The 22,043-nt window shown below is 44.2% G+C and overlaps 2 protein-coding genes across 2 annotated transcripts in view; both read right to left on the reverse strand.

Moving 5' to 3' along the window:
* Positions 1–7,505, reverse strand: part of LOC139583598 (toll-like receptor 13) — a 29,275-nt gene extending 21,770 nt beyond the window's left edge. The window contains exon 1 of the mRNA XM_071414854.1: positions 7,179–7,505. The gene's annotated coding sequence lies outside the window, so the exon portion shown is untranslated. The remainder of the gene's footprint in view (positions 1–7,178) is intronic.
* Positions 7,506–11,786: 4,281 nt separating this feature from the next.
* Positions 11,787–17,261, reverse strand: LOC139583586 (APC membrane recruitment protein 2-like). The gene has a single exon (XM_071414830.1). It carries the CDS (start codon positions 17,052–17,054, stop codon positions 15,054–15,056), a length of 2,001 nt encoding a protein of 666 aa, XP_071270931.1. The 5' UTR covers positions 17,055–17,261; the 3' UTR covers positions 11,787–15,053.
* Positions 17,262–22,043: the final 4,782 nt, after the last annotated feature.

The following is a 22,043-nucleotide window of genomic DNA, read 5'->3' on the forward strand; positions in this document are numbered from 1 at the left end:
TTTGGAGTGTTTTCAATCCTAATCTGTAAATTATATGCATATTCTACGATCTGGACCTGAGAAAGAGTCTGTTTACCTTGGGAACTTTATTTTTAAAAATAATAATAATCTGACCCCTAGCGTCAAGAAGTTAAGTTCCTGTATGTTATTGTGATAACACCATGAGTCGTTAATCATAAGGCATACACCCTCGCCCTTCTTACCAGAGAGATGTTTGTTTCTGTCGGCGCGATGCATGAAGAAACCGGGTGGCTGTACCGACTCTGACAACATATCCCGAGTTAGCCATGTTTCCGTGAAACAGAGAATGTTACAGTGAAACAGAGAATGTTACAATCTGTGATGTCTCTCTGGAAGGCAACTCGTGCCCTAATTTCGTCCACCTTGTTATCTAGAGATTGGACATTGGTGAGTAATATGCTCGGGAGTGGTGGACGGTGTGCTCGCCTTCTGAGTCTGACCAGCAGGCCGCTCCGTTTGCCTCTCCCGCGACCGCGTTGTTTTGGGTCGGCCTCTGGGATAAGATCTCATGTCCAGGGTGGAGGTCCGAATAAAGGATCTGCTATGGGAAAGACATTCCTGGTCGTAATGTTGGTAAGTTGTCATCGCTTTAATATCAAATATGCTCTTCCAGGTTGTATGTAATAACACTTGAGATTGCCTGGGCTAACAATGTAATAAATAATACATTAAAAAAATAACTGCATAGTTTCCTAAGGACCTGAAGCGAGGCGACCATCTCTGTCGGCACCATCTTGTCGGCGCCCAGAAAGACTCACAGTCGTAATTACTACCAAAGGTGATTCTAACATGTATTGACTCAGGGATCGGAATACTTGTGTCACGCCTATTCCTGCTCCCTCTCTCCGTGGTGCGACATCGCCGGTCTACTAACTACCGGCCCTGACTTCCTTATTACGCACACCTGTTCCCCATCATTACACACACCTGGTACTATTCCATTGCTAAAATCTTTACAAGACTGCTGATCTTCCCATGCTTCTCCTCTGATGCAGGTATCTTCACAGCACCAGTGAGAGGGGCTATACCCGGCCAAAACATAGAAACAAAGAACATAGAGTTTCCCACCCGAGTCACACCCTGACCAACCAAACATAGAGAATAAAAAGATCTCTACGGTCAGGGCGTGACAGTTACCTGTCTAACAGAACACAGAGTGTGTTCTTTAATGAAAGCCTTTACAACATAATCCAGGTAGAATCAGAAATTTCCCAGGGCAGCTGTTTAGGCCCCTTAGTAAATATTGAAAAAAAGCCAGTGGCATGTCATTAGTTGAGTAAAGCCAGTGTGTCTAGGTATGCGGATAACTCAACACTTCAGCGAGTCAAATTACTGCAACACTTAACAAAGAGCTGCAGTCAGTTTCAGAATGGGTGGCAAGAAATATATATTAGTCCTAAATATTTAAAAACTAAAAGCATTGTATTTGGGACAAATCAATCGCTAAAGCCGTAAACCTCAAATAAATCTTGTAATGAATAATGTGGAAATTGAGCAAGTTGATGTAACTAAACTGCTTGGAGTAACCCTGGATTGTAAACTATCAAAGTTAAAACATGTTGATGCAACAGTAGCTAAGATGGGGAGAAGTCTGTCCATAATAAAGCATTGCTCTGCCTTCTTAACAACACTATCAACAAGGCAGGTCCTACGTACAGGCCCTAGTTTTGTCGCACCTGGACTACTGTACAATCGTGTGTTCAGGTGCCACAAAGAGGGACTTAGGAAAAATACAATAGGCTCAGAACAGGGCAGCACATCTAGCCCTTAAATGTACATGAGAACTAACATGAATAATAGGCATGTCAATCTCTCATGGCTCAAAGTAGAGGAGAGATTTACTTCATTACTACTTGTTTTTATAAGTATTGACATGCTGAATGCACCGAGCTGTCTGTTTAAACTACTAGCACACAGCTCGGACACCCACGCATACATGAGGTCGACCGATTATGATTTTTCAACGCAGATCCCGATACCGATTATTGGAGTACCAAAATAAGCCGTTACCGATTAATCGGACGATTTTTATTTATTTATTTGTAATAGTGACAATTACAACAATACCGAATGAACACTTTTATTTTAACTTAATACATCAATAAAATCAATTTAGCCTCAAATAAATAATGAAACATGTTCAATTTGGTTTAAATAATGCAAAAACAAAGTGTTGGAGAAGAAAGTAAAAGTGCAATGTGCGCCATTTAAAAAAGCTAACGTTTAAGTTCCTTGCTCAGAACATGAGAACATATGAAAGCTGGTGGTTCCTTTTAACATGAGTCTTCAATATTCCCAGGTAAGAAGTTTTAGGTTGTAGTTATTATAGGAATTATAGGACTAGTTCTCTCTATACCATTTTCTATTTCATATACCTTTGACTATTGGATGTTCTTATAGGCACTTTAGTATTGCCAGTGTAACAGTATAGCTTCCGTCCCTCTCCTCGCCCCTACCTGGGCTCGAACCAGGAACACATCGAAAACAGCCACCCTCGAAGCATCGTTATCCATTGCTCCACAAATGCCGCGGCCCTTGCAGAGCAAGGGGAACAACTACTTCAAGGTCTCAAAGCGAGTGGCGTCACCGATTGAAACGCTATTAGCGCATACCCCGCTAACTAGCTAGCCATTTCACATCGGTTACACCAGCCTAATCTCGGGAGTTGAGTCATAAAAGTCATAAACAGAGCTCAATGCTTGAAGCACAACGAAGGGCTGCTGGCAAACGCACGAAAGTGCTGTTTGAATGAATGCTTACGAGACTGCTGCTGCCTAGTCAGCCTGCTCTAAATATCAAATCATAGAATTAATTATAACATAATAACACACAGAAATACGAGCCTTGGGTCATTAATATGGTCAAATCCGGAAACTATCATTTCGAAAACAAAACGTTTATTCTTTCAGTGAAATACGGAACCGTTCCATATTTTATCTAACGGGGTGGCATCCCTAAGTCTGAATATTGCTGTTACATTGTCCAACCTTCAATGTTATGTCAAAATGATGTACAATGCTGGCAAATTAATTACGGTCTTATTTAGGAATAAATGGTCTTCACACAGTTCGCAACGAGTCAGGCGGCCCAAACTGCTGCACATACCCTGACTGCTTGCACGGAACGCAAGAAAAGTGACACAATTTCCCTAGTTTAAAAAAAGTGATGTTAGCAGGCAATATTAACTAAATATGCAGGTTTAAAAATATATACTTGTGTATTGATTTTAAAGAAAGGCATTGATGTTTATGGTTAGGTACACATTGGTGCAACGACAGTGCTTTTTTTGCGAAAGCGCTTGTTAAATCCTCACCCGTTTGGAGAAGTAGGCTGTGATTCGATGAGAAATTAACAGGCACCGCATCGATTATATGCAATGCAGGACACGCTAGATAAACTAGTAGTATCATCAACCATGTGTAGTTAACTAGTGATTATGTTAAGGTTGATTGTTTTTTATAAGATTTGCTGCACTCGCGTAACAGGTCAGCAGGTCAGCCTGCCACACAGGCTCCTCGTGGAGTGCAATGTAAGGCAGGTGGTTAGAGCGTTGGCCTAGTAAGCGGAAGGTTGCAAGATCGAATCCCCAAGCTGACAAGGTACATATCTGTCGTTCTGCCCCTGAACAAGGCAGTTAACCCACCGTTCCTAGGCCGTCATTGAGAATAAGAATGTGTTCTTAACTGACTTGCCTAGTTAAAAAGGTTAAAAAATAAATAAATAAATAAAAAAATGGAAGAAAAAATAAAATAAACGGCCACAATCGGTGTCCAAAAATGAAGATTACCAATTGTTAATGAAAACTTGAAATCGGCCTTAATTAAATCGGCCATTCCGATTAATCGGTCGCCCTCTAATGCATACCCCCAGGTCTCTTCACAAACTTAAAGTCCAGAACAGACTAAGGGAGGCACACAGTACTACATAGAAAATGTCCCATGTAGCCATGGCTCTAATTTCAAACGAATCACCAGCAACTGGACACGGACATTTTAGAAGATACATGTTTTGAATTGAGAACAAAGATTGTATCGCCAAGTTAAGGTTGGTCTAAAATTCTCTGTGTTACACCAAACAGTACCTATCTGGTAATGGCCAATGGACCATCACATTAGCCCGGAACAATAGCAACTTCCCTGTATATTGTATCAGCTAGTGTGCAATGTGATGACCCTCCCACTCTGTCTGCCAAATTCTCTTTTTGCTCTTGTTTTCCTTAATGGGATGTCAGTGGGCGGAGCCGGGAGGGACATCAGCGAAATTATAAATACACCTTTCCCCCATTCATTGAGGAGACTCTCTTCACGCAGACACACTGTATTTTTGGTTGTGGCTTGTTTGTTTTGGCACCTCTCCTCATTATCACCATCTACGCACACAACTACTCACACACCATTGTTAATTGTATGTAGTAATTTAGTTAATATATTTGGTTATTCCTTGGTCTCCCTTTTTGTTATGGGCTACGAGCTGGTTCGTGGGTGCTCATCTGGGATCATAAGGTTGGTTCCTAGACATTTTGGTGTATAGTATTTTGTTGCATTATGATTGGTCCTGTAGGAACTTCTCTACCATAGTCACTCCCCTGACAGATTTGCTGAAAGCTAATGCGGTGTACGTCTGGTCTCCTCAGGCTTTTCAAGATGCAAAGAGGTTGCTTACCTCAGCTCCGTTGCTGGCTGCTCCTTCCCTGGATTTTTCATTCACCCTGCAGGTGGATGCAGGTGCAGTCCTGCTGCAAGCAGATGTGTCCGGTGTTGCGAGGCCTGTTTAGTTTATTTTCCAAGAAGTTTAACCATTATCAGTTGAAGAAGCGCTAGCACTCATATGGGCGCTACAACACTGAGGTGTATGTCGGGTGTAGTACCTATTGTGGTCTACACCGACCATAACCCTCTCACCTTCTTGAGGTCTATGATGTGTCCTAACCAGATGGTTTGTATTTACAGGCATTCCATCTCAATGTGAAGCATGTAGATGCTGACGTGTTCTCTCGTGCGCCCTGTTCCTGAACGCGTCTGGTCCTATTGATCCGTGGACGCGCGTGGTCCCTGAGGTTGTATGTCGTCCATGTGACTGGCCACTGCTTATTGTGTTGTCTTGTTGCTCCTGTTTTCTGTTCCCTGCTGTCCTCTTTTCTCTCAAAGGTTGCTTCCTGTGCTCAAAGGTTGCTTCCTGTGCTCAAAGGTTGCTTCCTGTGCTCAAAGGTTGCTTCCTGTGCTCAAAGGTTGCTTCCTGTGCTCAAAGGTTGCTTCCTGTGCTCAAAGGTTGCGGAGGATGAGGTTGGCTGGGGCCGTGGGGTAGCGTTAACAAGCGCATTATTTTATTTTTGTTTGGGTGGTGCGGAGGGTCATCAGCGAAATGGGACACACCTGGGCTCGGGTATGTCCCGGGGATACATACCTTTCCCTGATTCATTGAGGAGACTCTCCACGCACACACTTTTTTTTGTGCCTTGTTTGTTTTGGCACCTCAACACCCCTCATTATCACCATCTATGCAGGCAACCACTCACACTACTGATTACTGACTACACACACCATTGTTGATTGTATATAGTTACTTTAGTTAATACATTTTTGTTATTCCTTGGTCTCTGCGTTGTCTCCCTTTTTGTTACAGGCTATGAGCCGGTTTGTGGTAATTACTGGTATTATCTACACTGGCTGTCTTATTTCCTGCCTCCAAAATGTGGTAGATGTTTTAAAACAGGTGGGATCTCCCGGACTGAAGTTCACAAATGTGGTCAAATGTGGTCATGTGACATGTAACGGTCCAACGTAAAACAATGGCCGCAGTCCAAACATTTAATTTGAGGGCTGAGGGGATAGGGTGTGTCTTAAGTGGACACTTCTGACGAGTATACACTTCCAGGGCAAGGGAGGAAGGAATGATTTTTAAAAATGGACCACCCTTGGTCGTAAATTAATCATTCGTTCATCCCAAGATGAATGTGTTTCAGCCACCGGTGGCTTGTGGGTGCTTTGTGCTCCATTCAATTGAGTGCATGTCTACTTATATTAAATACACACCTACTGTATGATAGCTAGTAAATTAATTAGCTAACTAACATTAGCCTGCCTAGCTGGAACTTCTGTAGGGAAATGTTTAATTTCTACAACTTCCAAAATATTTTTTTTGCTACCAGGTAAAAAGTAATTTATTTGGATTCATTTTTACTTACACTTATGTTGACTTCTCCGTTGATGTTTAAGGTTTTGCTGACTTAGCGGATGTACAATCGTCTAATTGAATTATGGGGAGTTTCAGGCCCTGGAGTGAACATAAATTGTACACTCTCGAAAATGAAGGCTGAGGGGTTTATGTTGCAAACTTCCCTTGCTTGGCTAATCATTTGGACCACCCTCCAAGATGGCTGACGGGGATTTCCCCAACGGCATAAGGTGAGGGTAAGTGGACGAGGGTGTGTCTTAAATGTGGCCCACAGGCCAGTCCCTCCAGGATTTCGCCCCCCAAAATTGTGATTTCTGCAGCCATAAACGCTTGATTTTGTGGTAGCTTTTCTGAAATTCTGCAATACATTTTGAGATTTTTTTCACGTTAATTTCATATAAAGCAATAAGTCATATGTGCTCAGTTTTTGGACGATTTTCAGCAGAATACATAAATACAAAAACTATTAGAAACATCTAAAGTGCTCAATTCTGTTTATTTTCCTTAACAGCTCTGTCATAATCCACTCACATATTCACTCTCTCTCACACACACACCTCTCCATCAGGCTTGGGGCTTGCTATCAACACGAGATGCACCTTCCATTCCTACTCACTCTCTCTCTCTCAAAAAACCCCCAAATAGATTCAAAGCTTATCATTCACTTTCAATTTGAGGATCGATATTTCTTTGTAATAAGTTGTCTTCAAAATTCTTGAGATTGTGATTTTTTTTCCTGAAAGGGTCGTATGGGAGATAAAGAACAGAACACGTAAAAATAGAGTTGTGGTTGATTATTCAATTTCTAAAAATCCAGAAAGATTGTGCTTTGGTGATCCGTATTACGTTTTACAGAGTTAAAACGGCAATGCTAACAAATTGCACTTTGTGCTTTGAGCAGCGCTCTCCATAGACAGACTGGGGAGAGCAGAGTGACGACCACCCTACTAAAGCCAAGGTTAGCAGAGTAAAACGCCACTCACCTTGATTCTTTCAGCGCTTGCCACAGTCTTCCCTGCTACCGCTTCAGTCATGGTTATCTGCCGCTGCTAAGAGAACTGTTCTGACATTCAAATATGCTTTGCTGATTTGAAGTGACTGTTGATTGACGACTTTCTCTAGTTTCCAAAAACATTTGGAAATTGTTTCGCACTGTAGTTAGCTGTTATTTTGGTTGGCAAATGAGATTGATTTCTGTTCATTGTACTGCCTGTCAGCCATCAACAATCACCCATCATCTTCGCACGTGAATACGCTGACAGGCCAGCGGAAAAAACTTTGTTGAAGTGTGGTAGGATTGGGACATTTCCCACCGTAACAGTGCAGTAATTGGTCAAAATTACGAACCCGCTTTTGATTGGACCCTTTTATGCGCTAAAAGTGCGGAAACTGGTCAAAATTGCGAGTCTCGTATAATATGCGCTGATTGGTTGATTTTGCATTGAATTATGCGATCGCAGAATCCTGGGGACGGGCAGGCAATATGCAACAACAACTGCACATGCCCAGCTAGTTAAAGCTGATGGTGCATTTGTCATCTGTGCTCAGAAGCAGCAGTGTTGTGTCAGAACCACTAGAGGGTGATCTTGCCCTGGATTCAGACTGGTTCTGAGTCCTCTCTCCAGAGACAGGTCTAGAGGCACATTGCGCGTGGGCTACACAGTGGTTACACTGAAGTCTTATATGAGCTGAAATTGACCCAAAATGTATTATTCTTCATTGGTCATTCTTAAAAAACGTCATTATGTGTGCTGTCTGAAGCGTTGTACCAGCAATATATAAGTATTTTGTTTATAACTAACCATAAACTTCATGGAGCACATCCAGGGTTGAGTAAATTCCTTTCTAAATGTAATCTGTTAGTTACTAGTTACCTGTCCAACATTGTAATCAGTAACATAACTTTTAGATTACCCAAATGTAGTAACGTAATCTGATTACTTTTGGACTACATTACACTTAAAGGAAATTTTAATAGTCTATTTCTAAAAAATAGGAATATGTATTTCCAATGACATCATCGGTGTACATCATGTGATTTTAATCAATTTATGAGTAGGCATTGGCTACTAATTGGTTGATGATGACATTGGAAACACTTATCCTCCTACAAAACATAGAAACATCTTTTTCACATAACGTTGATGTTGGGGTGGTGCTGGAGATAATGAATATGAAGTTGAAACATGGTGAAATGTCCCTTTAAGAGGCATTAGACGAAGATTAAAAGGATCCACTAAATGCATTTGGTGTGTCATCACAGTGGTCTTTGACTTGTGGTCAGACTCCCTCAGGTCGAACAAACTTCAACTTGCGCCTTTTTTAAATGCTGAATTGAATGTCATTGAGAAAACAGAAAGGTGTCATAATGTTGTTGTTTTTTGCAAACATCTGTTCTGAATTTGAAAGTAATCCAAAAGTATCTGTACTCTGATTACAGTATTGTAGCTGGTAACGTACCAGATTACAGTTACAGGATGCCATACTTACTTCCTTTCTGTTTTTCCTGAGGGATGGGGCAGGAGGGCAGATTTCACAACATATATTGTATAAAGAGTGTGTGAGCGTAGAGGCCTACATCACCTCCTAAGCCCCCCTCAGAACACAGAGAGGGTGGGAGGTTCATTGTGTGGGGGGGGGGGGGCAGGGCTGGATGTCAGAGATATGAGGCCTTTTTCAGCAGTGTTGTTTTAGTCAATTGGAAAAGCATTGTCAGACATCTCTTTCTTCATGGGATATGTGAAGACTCGGGTCAGTGAGAGCTTTGGTCTTCCTCAAAAGTATTTTCTAGGTTCCTTACTTCCACTCTTCTCTCAGATCCTCTCCTCCAATGTGTGTTACAAAGGAGACGAGGAGAGGGGACACGAGGAATCAAGGAAAGACTTTTGAGAATGAGCCCAGGTCTCCAACATGAATGTTCTATCCACTCAGAGCTGATACATTATTGACCATATTTCTCTTGTAATATATATTAATCTCTATCCCATCCCTCTTCATGTCTCTCTCCAGCCCCCACCCCCTCCTCTTTCTGTCTCTTTCTCTCTCTCTCTCTCCCACACACACACTCACACTGCACACACACAGTGGCGGAAGCTGAGGAGGTGCATATGATATTGAAAAGAGGAACCATTACGCAACCACTTCTCTGAACAGGAAGTGGCATCATCTTGCATTGGGGGGGAGAGAGAGAGAGCGGGAGACCATTGAGGTGAGATTGACACATGGATATAATGTGTGTTAAAGGTGAGAGTTCTATTGAACAAAACAGGCTTGCTTCAAAACCACATGTTCATGCCATGACTGTTAATTTTGTTTGTGTGTGTGCGTGTGTGTCTGTGTGTGTCTGTGTGTGTCTGTGTCACTGCACCAGTCCGACTCCAATCTGGTTTCTCAGTTCCCCCCCCCTCCTTTCCTTGCCCAGCACCTTCTTCTTATTGGATGACCTAGTGGGGTTGCCAAGGAAACATCTGTGGTGGGACGAAATGTGGGGTGCAGCTTTTTGAATGGGCTTCAATCACACATTCACACATGCATTCACTTTCTGACACACACACACATACACTCAGGTGAAAATCAGTGGTGAGATTTTATACAAGCAAGGCCAGTTACCCATGGAGATTAAATGATGGAGAAAAAAACAGATAGAGAGGGAAGAAAAGATGAGGGGAGGAGATAACTACAATCATTGTTAACTCTTGAGTTTCTGAACAAGAGTACATTATCTAGTATATCTACACTCGAAGAAAAAAGGGTTCTTCAGCTCTCCCCGTAGGAGAACCCTTTTTGGTTCTACGTAGAACCCTTTTGGGTTCCATTTAGAACTCTCTGTGGAAAGGGTCCTGCATGGAACCCAAAAGGGTTCTACCTGGAACCAAAAAGTATTCTTCAAAGGGTTATCCCATGGGGACAGCTAAAGAACCATTTTAGGTTCTAGATAGCACCTTTTTGCTAAGGGTGTAGAACTGTATATCATCATCAACATCATCATCACCATAATCATCATCAACATCATCGCCATAATCATCATAATTTAGTAGTACAACTTCACCTGAATAACTATACAGTCAACTTAAATCATTCTTCTGAATTATGCAGGTTCTCAAACAAACATGCACACTGTGACTACAGACAGGCTCTTGATGCCAGACCTTTTCAAGCATCATTCGACATTTAGAGTTCACCCTAAACAAACGCCTATATACACACACACACACACGCACACGCACACGCACACGCACACGCACGCGCGCACACACACACACACACACACACACACACACACACACACACACACACACACACACACACACACACACACACACAATAAAGTCCTCATTGCTTTCCTGCCTACCCCTCAGTCTTTCTTTCTCTCTTTCTTTCTCATTCTCTCATTTCCATTCTGTCTTTGTTTTCCTCTGTAAGCAAATTCAAAGTAATTCCACCCAGACAAGTCTTTATAGTTTAATATGCAGTATACCCACGCTGACTGACTGTGTGTGTGTGTGTGTGTGTGTGTGTGTGTGTGTGTGTGTGTGTGTGTGTGTGTGTGTGTGTGTGTGTGTGTGTGTGTGTGTGTGTGTGTGTGTGTGTGTGTGTGTGTGTGTGTGTGTGTGTGTGTGTGTGTGTGTGTGTGTGTGTGTGGAGTCAAAGGTTAGATCACACGAAAACGAAAAGAGATATCCCATTACACATACACACACACACACACACACACACACACACACACACACACACACACACACACACACACACACACACACACACACACACACACACACACACACACACACACACACACACACACACACACACACACACACACACACACAGGTAGTCACTTCACACAAAAAAGCAGGCTCCCACTTCACACTGATAGTGTACACACACCCCTCTCTCTGTCATCATGAGCAGCTTTGATCTGGTGTGCTGTTGCCATTAGAGTGTTATGGTGTTACGTAATGCTTTTACATAAACTGCACTCTGCAGGGAGAGAGAGGGAAGACAGATGGGGGGGTGAGAGAAGGAGAGACTTCTTTTTGCTGCACCATTACAAAGGGGATTCGCACTGCACCAAATCCCCCTTCCTTACAAATGCATGCACACACACACAAGCACACACACACACACTCAGTTCCATATTGGCAGATTGCCTATTTTGGCTGAATCCAGCACATTTCTTTGTGTTCCAGATTCAGTCTGTCTCTCCCCACCATACATTCTAACAATCAATACTCAACATTGATTTATTTTAATGAACAAGCATGGGGAATTGTATCTCCATCTCTTGAAATGAACCAGACAGCTCTCTGAGCCACACACTAAAACAACAACAGCCTCCCTCCCCCACCCCTCATCCTCCTAGGGATTTAAACAGCGGGGGGAGGGGGCTGAACCACAAAGCTTCATCCATATCACCCACCAGCTGAACAACCATGCCCTACACGTGGTGTGTGTATGTGTGTGTGTGTGTGTGTGTGTGTGTGTGTGTGTGTGTGTGTGTGTGTGTGTGTGTGTGTGTGTGTGTGTGTGTGTGTGTGTGTGTGTGTGTGTGTATGTGCAGGTGACAAATGGATGCTAACACTGAGCCAGAATCCACTCTATTAGCACGAACACAGGGTTTTATTCATTAAATATATAAACAGGAAAGAAAACAAAGACATTCACACCATTAACAGAGAGAAAGAAAGACAGACAGGAAGATAAAACAGTAAAAATGATGGATAATGCTTTCCACTGTAATGCAACTTGTTGCCCAGATTAAGGATAAAGTGGTGAACAGAGAGAAGGAAACCAAAACATAGAAAAACATCCAGACTATTTTTAAAACTGTGCTCCACCTTTACACTCTCCTCTCTTCGACTGTTTGTTAGGAATTCTCCGAACTGCTCCCCAAGCTAGTGGGTCCAATCAACATCCCTTATACCCACTTCTAAAACTCAGGAACAGACCGACAGATGGATAGATAGACAGACTGACCGACCGACAGACAGGTAGGTAGACATGGGGTTAAGAGCAACGTCATGCTCATTTTCTGTAGGTCTGTCACTCCTGATGGTATATAGAGGAACAGTGGTCACCAGCAGGATGAGAGAAAAGGAGTGTGTGTCCATGATTTGGGGATGGGGATGAGGTGTACTCCTGAATGCAAGCCACAGGTATTACCTTTGGCCCCCACCCCCTTCCTCCTTCAGATATCAGAAACAAAGGTCCACAAAGGTCCGCTAAGAACCTGCCCATTGGGCACACCAGGTCATTTCAACGTGGATAATTGTGTCATATTTGGTTGAGACGTTGATCAATGAGATTACAACCTATATTCAACTCAAAAAGACAGCCAAAAGTTAGTTGAATTTCCAATGTGTTATCAATATGCTTCAAACATCTAAAACCACGATCAAATTCCAATGGAAAAACAATGTCTGATTTTTGGTTTAGATGTCACCCAAATGCCTATCACTGCACTTTCAACCAGTTAAAAGCACAGCAGTTCAAATGAGAATACAATGTCAGATATGTTGTTGATTTATAAAACAGATTAATGTGTTATCACTGTGCTTCATCTAGTAGCACAACCAAGTGACCTGGATTGAAGTTGAGAGATTACATTAAAAGTACATGGTGCAAGTGATCAATGCCATTCTAGATTCTGCGCAGATTATTAAAGCGATTGTAAAGATCTCCATAGACCTGCAATGACCTATGATGCTATCTTGAACATGCACACTTTATATGATTATATAAGAAATGTATAGTTAACAGTAACCTCAAAATGTGGCCATGGATGTGTTACTCATTTTAAGGTAAAATGTTAAATTAGTTTGAAAGATTTACTGTATACAAAAGTAATATGGAATTGTGTTTGGTTGACAACGCAACCAAATATCAGCATTTAAAGGCGATGTATCTACTTATTGGACAGTTCCATCTGAGCCACTGGCTTAAACCTATTCTTTAACTTTTATTTTTGGTTGAGTTGGAGACATGAATCCAACATATAATTTGTTGACAAGTTAACAGGCTATTTATTGTATTTCAAAAGTGATATTGAATTGTGTTTATTTTTTTGTCAACGCAATCAAATTTCAACATTTGAAAGATATTTATCTTCTGCTTGGATAGTTCCATCTGTGCCACTGACTTACTCTGGCTTTAATTCCAGTTTGTCTACAAATTAATAATTGATATGTTGGATTATTACATATGGTTTTTCTATGTTGAAATTTGGTTACCGTGATTCATTATTCTCTGGTTGAAATTTCACTTTCAAAACAACAGGTTGATATTTTCCATGTAGATTCCACATCACAATAAATTGACAAATTACATTGAAACACTGATGATTCAACCAGTTTGTGCCCAGTAGGGGGAGGGGGGGAGGGGGGGGGGTGAAGGTTGTTTGCGGTGTCTCATGAAACATTATCTTATAAAAAGAGTATGAAAACCAGTGAAGAACAAATTACTCAGTAGAAAAAAGCATTGTAGTATTAATGTGTCCTGGCAGAGAAGAAAGTAATCCTTGACGTGATGTGTGTGTGAAAGAGAGTCCTTGACGTGGTGTGTGTGTGTGTGTGTGTGTGTCCTTAGTGTAGACTGTGTTCCCTGAACCTAGTGCCTTGTGTTCCAGGCACCTCATGCAGCAAGAGAGGAGTGTTCAGTGGTCGTTGTTCAGTCAGTAGAGGAACATCATTCAATGGTGTCTCACTATTGCGTTACTTTTTCCGTTTTTTTATTGGTTGGTTTGTTATAGTTGTTAATCCCAGAGAGATTGAACCTGCTGCTGTTTCTCCAGTGCGAGGTCATCACAGTACAGTAGTTGCTCGTTTGAGTGGTGGAGTACATCTGGTCCAGAGGAGAATGTGTGTGTTTGTCATTCACTTAGGACGATTAAGTTTTGTGATGTTGTTTCTTGGTTGTGTTCACTGGCAAGGTGAGGTGTTGTATCCGGTGATCTCCATGTACACCTTAGTAAAAATACATTTATAAATGCTTTCTGATTGTTTTTTAGCAATGTTGTCACCACTGTTATCCACTGGTACTTTAGAACTGGGAGAAGAACAGTCAACAGTACACCCCACATTGCCACGGGAAGTAGGGTGCTGAAGAAAAGTACAAAAATTATTTTTTTAAATCACAAAAGTAGTGCACTGGGCCTTTAATAGTCCTGTATTGCTCCTCTGTAGCTCAGCTGGTTGAGCATGGTGCTTGTAATGCCAGAATAGTGGGTTTGATTCCCAGGACCACCCATACGTAGAAATAATTGCACACATGACTGTAAGTCGCTTTGGATAAAAGCGCCTGCTAAATGGCATAAAAAATATGTAGATGAGGATTGAGACTGTGATTGTAGTCTGGGATTAGGAGGTAATTCGTTAACGATTAGATTATTACAAACTGTTTAATTGGATTAGGCCGTCATTAGATTTAACACGTGGTATCATATAAATATCTGTGTTTTAGAAACAAGGACTTGAAGAGAAGAAGAAAAGCTTCTCTAGACATTCCTAGTGGTGTGCAGTGCAGATTAATTCTGTGACCATTGTTTAAATATTCAAAAGCGCTGAGAGTTGTCGAAAAAGTGGATCCCAAACTTTGAAATGCCCTCCCCTCACCCACTTGAAGTCTTTAAAAGTGTCCCATACACACAAGTCCAGTGATGTAGATTTTTTGTTTTTAACTTCAACTTTTGGGGGGGCGTGACCCACCAGGATCAATGGAAGTGTTGTTTAGAGCTCTTTCAAGTCTTTATCATTGTCTGATGCATTTCACAATAAATCAGTCTGGCAATGTCATACACACCAGTCCAGTGATGTTGTCTAGTTCTAACCAAAGACACAAGTCCACGGCTGCCTGGTCCAGACTTACTTCCTGGGGGCTGGCCCTCGTGTAGCGTTGCCGGGCTTGTTCCCAGGGCGACGGACTGGCACCTTGGAGACAGGGATCCTGGTCCGGGCTGGGGGAGGAGCTTGGGTGGGTGTGTCAGAGGGAGGAGTGGCTGCGAGGACAGTAGAAAGAGCTGATTGACTCACAGAGTGGGGTGGTGTGTTCTGTCTGACACTAAGAGGGATTTTGGACTCACGGGGAAGGCTAGTGCTTCCCTTCATCGAGCGGAAAGATGAAGAGGAGGAAGAGGAAGGAGGAGTAGTCTGGGAGGGACCGCTGCGTTTGTAGTCGTCAGTGGAGAGGGAAGGAGTACTTGTCAGATCTTCTTCCTCCTCTTCCTCTTCATCAGATCTGTCCAATTCCTCATTGTAGAGGTCGTAGAGTGCGTCACCAGAGTAGCTGTCACGCGATAAACCAATCCTCTGGTTCCGCAGGAAGCTGTCGTCAGGCGTTGCCGTGGGGGTTGCCGAGGGCGTATCCCAATAGCCCTCATCTCTAAGGGCCGGGACATCCTGTTGGGGCTGGACCTCCTCCTTAGTGTCCTTCTCATTGGGCAAGGAGGTTTGACGGGCAGCATGAGTGGGTAGTTTACTCATCCTTCCTCCCCCCACTAAAGGGATCTTGCTGAGTCCCAGAGACTTGACCTGGGGGGGTTTCCGCTCTGTACCCCTGGGGGGAGCCGGGTGAGAGCTGGGTCGTGGGAGGGCGGGGGAGTTCTCTCCCCCAGAGGGGAGCATGTGCCAGAGCCCCTGCATATCTGCGTCGTCCACCCCGTCAGGGCTGGCCATCTCCTCGCCACCCCCCATGTAGGCCACCACGCCGCTGCCAGAGGGCTGCTGAATCGGGGCAGAGTGAGAGGGCATCAGCCGTGCCCTGGCTGGGAGGGGGGCAGGGGCTGAAGTGGGGGTAGGGGTAATGCTGGAAGGGGTGACATGGTTAGTAATGGAGGATTTAGCTGGGGAGCTGCGTACTACCCCTCCCCCACTGCTACTGCTACTACTGGTGACACTTCCTCCTCCTCCATTTCCTCCTCCCACGTTTCCTGCCACCTCCTCCTCTGCGTCTGCAATGATATCACCGCATCCTGTCAGCGAATCAAAGCTCTTGAGCGAGGTGACGTCAGTGAAGAGGAGTGAACAGAGCCGGTCCACTGAGGGTTCAGAGGTGGGGTCACACCGATCCAGAGGAGGGGTGGCCGTTGCTGAGGAAATGGACGTTTTGGGTCTTGAGTGAAAGGCAGTGTGAAGAGGGGAAGGGGATGGTGTATAGGGGAATTCTGACAGGTTTGTCGTCATGGCAGTAGAGTCCGTGAGTGGTGTTGTGGCGTTGTCTGCGGAAGAAGTTCCCGCTGATTCTGTGTTTAGCTCAGCCTCCAAGCTCGCATTATCCTCCTGGGGTGAGCGGGGCTGGGGTTCAAGGGTCAGAGTGACATCTTTCACTTCCTCCTTTAGAATCACATCCCCCTCTCTCACCTCCCTCCCCTCAGTTACCCCCACCTCTCCCTCAGTCACTCTCTCCTTCCGCCGCCACCTTATACTACTAAAGAAGCCTTTTAAACCCCTCCCCCTGCTTCCAAACCCTGTATTCTCATTAGCTCTCACACTTCCTCGTCTGAGCAGCGAAAAGAAGCTCAGTGATTTGCTGAGAGACCTCACCTGTCCCGCCTCTGATATTCCGGACTCCTCCCCTCTCTGTCCATCTGTCTCCGAGCTTGTTAGTCCATCATGCGTTTTACTCCTGACGAGCTCGTTAGCCGTCCCCGCAGAATTCCCATTCACAGAATTCCCATTCTCGGAATTCCCATTCCCATTGGCTTCTTTGTTCCTGAAGGAGAAGAATCTGGCCATTCCGGAGCTGGAGCGTCGTTTTCCAAACAGCTTTAAGGCTGCTTTGTTGATCTTCCCTGGCGGTTGGGGATCGCATGGGGGAACAGAAGGAGGAGGTGGAGGAGGTTCCACACATTCTGACTGCACCTCCATCTTCTAGCTATCTCTATCACTCAATTTCTCCGGCTGTTTCCCTCTGTTCCGCTCTCTCTCTCTCTCTCACTCACACTCTCTCTCTGTCCTGCAGCCTGGTACTCTCTTGCTTCCTCACTGGTTCTATCTGATGCTTGCCTGTTGGTTTTCCCTCTCTCTCTCTCTCTCTCTCTCTCTCTCTCTCTCTCTCTCTCTCTCTCTCTCTCTCTCTCTCTCTCTCTCTCTCTCTCTCTCTCTCTCTCTCAAACACACACACGCCGGGTGCTACTCCTGACTGTATCCATGGCAACTGGTTGGGCTAAGCAGCTTTCGTCAGAGTTGGCGGACTGCCCATGTCTCTCCTCCTCCCTCTCTCCCTCCCTTCTCCCTCAATATACTCCCCCCTTCCCACTCAATCAGCACCATGGCTCCCTCTCTTCTTTTCTGTTCTTTATTTATTCATCTTTGTTCACGCCCCCAGATTAGTTCCTCCCATCAAAGTGAGACAGAGACTGACTTGTGCTGCACTACTGTGTGTGGTTGTGTGTATGTGGTTGTGGGTGTGTGGGTGTGTGTATGTGGTTGTGTGTATGTGTTTGTGTGAGATTTCAATAGTATGTGAGACAGATGAGCTTGTGTTTGCTTATGAATGTGTGACCTATACAGAACTTACATAATAACATGTGTGTGTGTGTTCAGAGGTAAACACTTTAAGTATACAAACTGACCCTCTCAAATCCCACTCAGATGAGAAGACTCAGTTGTGTAGTGTTTTTCTCCCATTGCATGTGTGTCTGTGTGTGTGTCAGCAGATCTGCTGATCAGTGGAATGAAGAGGATAAAGCATGCATATAGATTTAGAGAATTATTTCAGCGTGGCTAATGTTCTCAACACACACACACACACCAGACTGCAGACATGCCTCCAGTAGAGTTTGGCCTGGCAGTATACAACATATGGCAGTATACAACTAACCCTGTTACACATGGAGTCAAGGACCATGTGTCCAATAGGATATGACAGCTAAGAGACAGCGGTCTAACAGTCTCATCTAAAGAAGACTGACTGTTGAAATATATATTTTTTTGATGTTGTGTATTTGACCCAGTGAAATAAATACATACATGTATAGTATATCATAGCGTTTTGTTCTGTCTCCCTCCTCGTGTTTCGTCCACAGACTCTGTTTCATTCTCTCCTTCCTATACTGCTTATGTGCTCAATCTGTTCGAACCTTTTTCTTGTCATTTTCTATTCCTCCAAATCTCCCCTCAGCACCCCGACCTACTTTTAGCCGCTCTCCTCGCTCCTTCCCTCCTCTTTCCTAGTTTTGAGGCACGGGACCCATCTTCCACCTCATTGCTATCAAACAATGTCTTCATTCACATGCTGGAGGCTACCAACATCCAAACAGACACACACAGAGACACAGGGCTTCCCCACCCTATCCCACCCCACTGAGGTGGATCTCCTTATGCTCTTTCCCAGCCAACTCTATTAGATAGAGCCTACCCAGGCCTGCCTGTCTGTCTACCTACCTTCCTGTCTGTCTGCTTATCTGTCTGCCTACCAGCTCGTCTACCTACAGTACCTACCTGTCTGCCTGCGAAAATAGTATGTTACTCTCTATCTCTCTCTCGATTGCGTGTTTTTTCACAGGCCCCCTGGGTAGATCTCGTCACTAAATGGGACAGTTAGAGGACATTACAGAGTGTTACTGAGTGTGTGCGTGTGTGAGAGAGAGAGAGGTATCTGTCTATTGACTCCATATTCAGACCAATGACTCAATCCATTGATGGGCTGAAGCAGAGTGGAGTGGATTGTGAGAGTGGTTGGCATGGTAACAATTATTGGATGGATCAGGCCGTGAATAGCCATGTTGTTCATATCTGCCTTATTAGACATCCGTCTGGCCATAGTGGTGAGGACAGATTTGATGGATTTAACAGGTCATATCTTCTGCTCTGAATAATGCAAAAGTATAACCCTTCCTCTAATACAGAATTATTAACACACAGTACACAGACATGGCATGCAGACAGAGCACACACTGGTCACCCCCTCTGTAGCCCCAGGAGTCTTGTAGTGAGTGGTTTTGGGGGGTAGGGACTCTTAGAAGGGTGTCTCCTCAGTGTGGCTGGGTCAGAATTAGACTAATCCGTGTGTGTGTGTGTGTTTTAACCCCCCCAGGATTACTCCTTGTGCTCTTTTGTTCCTGTAATGAACAGAGAGCAGCTTTAGGTTTTATTAAGTGACATAGAGCCACTCCCCCCATTGTGACATAGTACGAATATACACACACACACTCCTATATTAAAATCACATGTACAGTTCAGTCAACAAATTGTATATGCTGTCTTAGGACTGGTCTAAATGTGAGCATGAAAAAGGAACATGTAGATACAAAAGTATGTGGACATCCCTTCAAATGAGTGGATTTGGCTATTTCAGCCACACCCGTTGCTGACAGTTGTATAAAATCGGGTACACCGCCATGCAATCTCCATAGACAAACATTGGCCCGCACTGAAGAGCTCAGTGACTTTCAATGTGGAACCATCATAGGATGCCACCTTTCCAACAAATCAGTTTATCAAATTTCTGCCCTGCTAGAGCTGCCCCAGTCAACTGTAAGTGCTGTTATTGTGAAGTGGAAACGTATAAGAGCAACAATGGCTCAGCCGCGAATAGGTAGGCCACACAAGCACATAGTGCTTAAAAATCATCTGTCCTTGGTTGCAACACTCACTACTGAGTTCCAAACTGCCTCTGGAAGCAACGTCAGCACAATAACTGTTCGTCGGGAGCTTCATGAAATGGGTTTCCATGGCCGAGCAGCCGCACACAAGCCTAAGATCACCATGCACAATGCCAAGTGTCAACTGGAGTGGTGTAAAGCTCGCCGCCATTGGACTCTGGAGCAGTGGAAATGCGTTCTCTGGAGTGATGAATCACACTTCACCATCTGGCAGCCCGACGGAAGAATCTGGGTTTGGAGGATGGCAGGAGAACTCTACCTGCAGAGTGCCAACTGTAAATTTGGTGGAGGAGGAATAAGGGTCTGGAGCTGTTTTTCATGGTTCAGGCTCCTTAGTTCTACTGAATGGAAACCTTAACGCTACAGCATACAAACATTCTAGACGATTCTGTGATTCCAACTTTGTGGTTGGAGGAAGGCCAGCATGACAATTCCCCAGTGCACAAAGCGAGGTCCATACAGAAATGGTTTGTCGAGATCGGTGTGGAAGAATCTGACTGGCCTGCACAGAGCCCTGACCTCAACCCCATCGAACACCTTTGGGATGAATTGGAACGCTGACTGCGAGCCAGACATAATCGCCCAACATCAGTGCCCGACCTCATTAACGCTCTTGTGGCTGAATGGAAGCAATGTTCCAACGTCCAATGGAAAGCCTTTCCAGAAGAGTGGAGGCTGTTATAGCAGCAAAGGGGGGGAACAACTCCATATTAATACCCATGATTTTGGAATGAGATGTTCGACGAGCAGGTATCCACATTTGGCCATGTAGTGTATATGGAGCGTGTGTGTAGGTGTGGGTGGACGTGCATGCATGTGTACTTAGCCCTCAGTAGTGTCATGGCTGTCTGGGGTGTAGAACGTAGCAGAATGTTGGCGTGCTATGGGAGACGGTAGGGGAACCATGTCGTGTAGAAGACCTGTTAATGTTTAATGGAAGTTAAAGTGCAACGGGACGAAATGGCTTACGGAAGCACAGTTCATCATGTAGAGGGAGAGAGAAGTGTAGGGAGTGAAGTCTTGTCTATGCAATCCAACCCTTCAGCAGACACTCTTGACATAGTGTTTGTATGTATAGTAACAGTGACCTCCAGAGCTCATTTACAACAAGGACCTTCTTGTCTCAGGCTACAGGGTTTTAGCTGGTCTTTACAGAAAGCTGACGCGAGTATAGAGTAGTAACAATGTATTGGTGAAAACAGATATGACACACCCAGGCTTGGAATAAAAGGCCTGGTAAAGTACATTGGTACAGTGTCTCCATGGAGGTTTGTAGAGAGCTGGTGGAACTAGTTCAATGCCCATGCAGGGCATATTCATAAATCATTTAGGAGCAAGTGCAAGTGCTTTACCCCCCCTCCCCCAGTTACTTTCAGACAAACTTCACAATGTATGTTCACACACACATGTAATACCATCTGCACACTGTGTGCTTGTCGGTGTTTGAGAGGGATCAGAGAAATGGTTTAGGTCAACTTGTATAAACCCATTCCAGACAGTCTAATCCTCACTCTGTTACACTACTGTAGCGACTGCTGGGGGACAGCAATGTCCTGACCTCTCGGCATGGGCCGTAGTGGGATTATATTATACACTGTAGTGAGGCTACACCGGTCCCGCGGGCCCAAGGGGAATCAAGGAGGGCCTAGTTCTAGTGGCCAGCTCAGATGCACTACGACGAACAACTAAAAACAACGGGTGACTGTCCTATTGCTTGCTGTCGCCACAGTGTGTTATAGCGACCACCTGCTGGATGCCAGCTATGGCTGTTCTCACCAATGTGGAGGCGAAAAACACATACCTGTTTAGGCGAGGTGCTGGCTAGCGGAGTAGAACACTTGAAAAAGAAATGGAGAGCCGCACTCTAGGAGCTCCGATGCAATAACTGAATAGCCTAACCAACGTTTCGACAGACAAGTGGTCTTCATCAAGGTATAGTCACCCTGAGGTTCTCACCAATGGAACATGAAGAATTGTCTGAAAGATTGCGATAATCTGGTCAGAGGCTCTACTGCACATGTCAAACTCATTCCATGGAGGTCCAAGTGTCTGTGGGTTTTCGCTCTTCCCTTGTACTTGATTGATGAATTAAGGTCTCTAATTAGTAAGGAACTCCCTTTTCACCTAGTTGTTCAGGTAATTGAAAGGAAAAAACAGCAGACACTAGGCCCTCCATGGAATGAGTTGACAGCCCTGCTCTAGTCTCCTCTGATGGATTGACAAACTCTTCCAGTCTCTCACACACAGCCTC

The sequence above is a fragment of the Salvelinus alpinus genome, chromosome 8 (genome assembly GCF_045679555.1).
Source record: "Salvelinus alpinus chromosome 8, SLU_Salpinus.1, whole genome shotgun sequence".
In the NCBI taxonomy this organism is placed as follows: domain Eukaryota; kingdom Metazoa; phylum Chordata; class Actinopteri; order Salmoniformes; family Salmonidae; genus Salvelinus; species Salvelinus alpinus.

Bases quoted from the DNA above. Each gene is read 5' to 3' on its own strand.
- LOC139583586 (XM_071414830.1), bottom strand. From the start codon at position 17,054: ATGGAGGTGCAGTCAGAATGTGTGGAACCTCCTCCACCTCCTCCTTCT.